At 38.1% G+C, this 4,399-nt stretch overlaps 1 protein-coding gene across 1 annotated transcript in view; it reads left to right on the top strand.

Moving 5' to 3' along the window:
- LOC106877469 (uncharacterized) overlaps positions 1–4,399 on the top strand; it is a 54,513-nt gene that overhangs the window by 43,589 nt on the left and 6,525 nt on the right. The window contains exon 7 of the mRNA XM_014926375.2: positions 870–1,054. Coding sequence (XP_014781861.1) covers positions 870–1,054 — 185 coding nt within the window. The remainder of the gene's footprint in view (positions 1–869; positions 1,055–4,399) is intronic.

The raw sequence follows: 4,399 nt of genomic DNA, 5'->3' as shown, positions 1-4,399 counted from the left end.
GGTTTGAAGAAGGCGGAGGTAGTTAGAGAGTTGGAGGCGGGGTTGACGGAAAGAGAGATGTCGAGGAAGTTAACAGAGGTGTCAGAGATGGTAGAAGTAAAGTCAAGAGCAGGGTGGAAGTTAGAGAGGAAGGAGATGAAAAGGCAGAGCTGTTCGCGGGAGAGGGAGGTGGCTCCTATACAGTCATCTATGTAGCGACCATATATATATATATATATATATATATATATATTTATTTATTTATTGATTTATTTATGCGTTTCAGCCAAGTGGCTGCGGTCATGCTGGAGCAACACCATGAAAAGGGAATGCTTATAGCACCTAGGTTTCCCAAGCGGTCACCCATATAAGTACTTCCTCTTCTGTACATATATGGATCATTCTCCATTGGTTTCAATGCTGTGAATTTAATTGTTTGATCAGCTGAACTACCTTCTCATTGAATTAGTGTGCATCCAAAAGCTTTGGAAGAAGGCACTTTTTGCATATTGGTTTCACATTTTGGCACAAGGCTGGCAATTTCAGGGGAGAGCACAAGTCAATTACATTGACCCTAGTGATCAACTGGTACTTACTTTATTGACCCCTAAAGGATAGAAATAAAGTTGACCTCAGAACATAAAGTCAGATGAAATGATGCTAAGCATTTCGACTAGCATGCTAACTACTCTCAGCTTGTTGCCATAGGGTACTTTTTCATATTACTTCATTCCTGTACTGTGGAATTGAATCTGGGATCATGTGGTCTGCTGTATTGAGAGCAGTGTGTAAAGTTGGAATTTTCAGTTACATTAGAACATTCACAAAATATACATACATTCATTCTAAATTTAAAACTCAACTATTTTGTTTTGTTTCTTTCTTCACAGACTGGAGTCTGCCATTCCTTTGATGAAACTTGAATTGGAGAATATGTTTGGGTGTAATAACTACACAGTAGCTTTCCCAGATGATGGTGCCTGCAAACGCTTTCAACGCTATTTTCCCAATGCAGACACCATAATCTGCAACAAGATACGAAATGGTTCAAAAAGAATTGTTCAAATTAAAGATGGTAGGTCCTTTAATGTACACAGATAAGAAGAAAGAACAAGGAAATGGCTGTGTATGGAAAGGATACTAGAGTGAACTTCCTTAAACATACAAAATGTTCTGGGTGGGCTTATGAAAAATGTAGTGGTTTGAGAGGTTAACTAATTTGGCAGCTACATTTAAGTGAAAGTGTGTATGGAGGGAGCTAAAGAAGGAGGAATTGTTGGAATCTTGAAAGTAGAATGTAGATTCAAGATGTAAATATATGAGGTGGTATCAAAGAGTTCCAGGATTAGTTATGTTTAATGAAAAAAATAACATATCTACCTAAGTTTTAACATCATCTCCTTCAAAATAGTCACCTTGCCACTCCCAGCATCCTTGCCACTTTTGGAATCTGACCTGGCAGTTGTTTTCCATGAAGGAGGCAAGGACCTTCTGCAATTCACTCTGGATTTTGGCAACAATGTTAAAACAATGACTTTTGAGATGGAAGTCCACAGGTGCTAAATTTAGTGAATAAGGTGGGTGCAGAAGCAATACCATGTGTTTTTGGTCAAAAACTCACAAGTGAGGAGAGCTCAGTGACAAGATGCATTGTCATTGTGAAGAATCCAATTCTTCATGCTCCACAGATCTGGTTGCTTTCATTGAATGTCCTCCCTCAGACATTTCAAAACATTGCAGTAGAACTTTTGATTGATGGTCTGGCCTTGGGGGATGAATTCTCAATGCACAATACCACTTTTCTGGGGGGTGACACTTGTGGTACATCTTCCAGATTGCTCATCATCTTTCAGGGATATCCTTCCTCTTCTGAAGTACCTGTGCCACACAAAACATTGTGTACAACCCATTGCCTCATCGTCATAAGCTTGCCAAAGCAGTCTTCATGTCTCTGTAGCAGAATTCTCAAGTTTAACACAAAATTTCACATTGGCTCTTTGTTCTTGTCTATGACAAAATTGCAGACTACAGCATGATCACAAAAACACAAATTTCACAACTTGTTAAGTAAACACAACGATATCACTTGGCATACTGCCTCATGAAGGTCACTGCACATGCAACCATGTGCTGCCATCTGTTGGTGCACTACAGAACTAGTCCAGTAACTTTTTGATACCACTTTGTATTTTGTCACCTAGGAAGCATTAAATGGAAAAGGTTGCTCAGACTGAGTGATGATGACTACTATCAGATGTACATTGAAGAAGTTTCAGGAATTTAATAGTGTGCTAACGAGAGGAGTGATGCTAAAACTGAGAGAAAAATGTATACTGAATGCGTGAGACGTGTTCTGACTTAAGGAAATGAAACACACGTAATAAATGTGGAGTAGCAATAGAAAGCTGGAAAGAATGAAAATGAAAATGTTTCAGTGGTTGGGTGGAGTATCTTGGAGAAAAAGAGGATGATTAATAATAAATTGCAGAGCATGGTGAGATCAGAAGTGGCAGTGAATGTTGTGAAGAGAAATGGGATGGGATGGCCGAGTCATCAGCTGAGAAAGGATTGAAATGACTGGGTGGCAAAAATCAACAAAATGAATGTGGAACAGAATAGCAGTGGGGAGATACTGTGAAATACATGCTTAAAGGTGATGGAGGAGGAAATGAAAGCAAGGGAGTTGCTGAATGGAATATAGAAAATAGGGCAAAATGGAGAAAATTGTCATGGTATTCACAAGGCTAACCTTTGTCAAGGAATGGAAAATGGCCTTAAAAGACTTGTATGGGTATGACAATACATAAAAATGTTTTCTCTTAGTTCTTTTCCTATGAACTACAACCCTTTTTTCTCTATTTTAAAACCATTGGCACTGTCCTTTATTCTTGTATTTGTTCTGTTGTACACATATACAAGTGTTTTTGTTATTTTCTTTCTTTGTACACACACTGCTATTCAAAAATCCCAGTTCCCTAATCTCAACTGCCTCGATCTCCACCATCTCTTCTCATGTCGCTGGGTTTCTTTTACCACTAATTATAGTGTTTTGCTGCCACTGTTACTAATTGTTAACACAGTTACAAGGTTTGGAATAATGAAAGAGCCATTCTTAAACTTCACAAATAATTTAACATAATTAAGAGCAAGTACGTAAGCTTCATATGAAGCTATACATGAATGTGAAAAGTTACATACAATTTAGTCTTGTTGCATTCTGCATGGAAATATGGAATAGAAAGATGTATGAAAGAATTTCATACTACAATTGGGTTCACTTGTAGTGTAAGAGAAATCTGTACACATGTTGTGTAACATGAAAGGCTTGACGCGTAATGTTGCTCCAAAAAGTCATTTTCTTTTGTCTAGGCGACGTGTAGTCAAGATTAGCTGCTCTCTAACACAGATGTGCTCAGGTTGAAATTCAGTGAAATAGAGAGGGCAAAGAACTGCAACCATCCAATATATAGCCTCAAAGACTGTTGGTTCCCCTTGGTGAACAAAGACCTTCCAGAACATTCTATGACTCAGTGGTATTACTAAAAGGGACATAAATCTGCTATTCTTGGAAGTTTCTAGAACGTTCACCAAGAGAGGTCACTGTAATTTTATCCCTGACTTCTGGTGAACCGTAAATAATACAATGACAGAAGCTGTTTCAATTTACGTCACACCTACAGCACTCCCTTGGCAGAACCAGAACAGTCAATAACAAAGAATGAACTGTAGGTGAGAAACAGAAAAGTAAGCTAAGGCATAGGTAGCAACAAGGCATATAAAAGAATGTGTGCAAACATGGAACAATGCAAGACAGGAAAAAGGTTAAAGCATGTAAACTATGCATGTGAAAAATACAAAAGCATGTAACCAAGAAGGCAAAACAAACCTAAGAAAAGTCTATTTAAAGTGTACAATTTGTTAAGTAAAAGGAAGTAAGCAGTTCATGTTTATGTGAGAAAGTTTGATCACTATGTCACACACAGTGGGAGAACTGTGCATTGGCTGCAAAAAACTGTCCAAAACCATTTACATTGAACTCTACTTTAGAGACTGGAACTTTTCCTTGCTTGCGCATTGTATTGCATTTCTGTTGTCTGTTTTTTTTCACTTTTCTTTGCATGTCACTTTCTTTTGCAGGACCTTACCTATGTATACTCTCTACTCTTTTACTTGTTTCAGTCATTTGACTGCGGCCATGCTGGAGCACCGCCTTTAGTCGAGCAAATCGACCCCAGGACTTATTCTTTGTAAGCCTAGTACTTATTCTATCGGTCACTTTTGCCGAACCGCTAAGTTACGGGGACGTAAACACACCACCATCGGTTGTCAAGGGATGTTGGGGGGACAAACACAGACACACAAACATATACACACACATACATATATATATATATATATATATATATATATATATATATAT

The sequence above is a fragment of the Octopus bimaculoides genome, chromosome 3, assembly GCF_001194135.2.
Source record: "Octopus bimaculoides isolate UCB-OBI-ISO-001 chromosome 3, ASM119413v2, whole genome shotgun sequence".
In the NCBI taxonomy this organism is placed as follows: domain Eukaryota; kingdom Metazoa; phylum Mollusca; class Cephalopoda; order Octopoda; family Octopodidae; genus Octopus; species Octopus bimaculoides.
The sequence above is the reverse complement of the archived record's forward strand: the minus strand, read 5'-3'. Positions and strand labels throughout refer to the sequence as shown.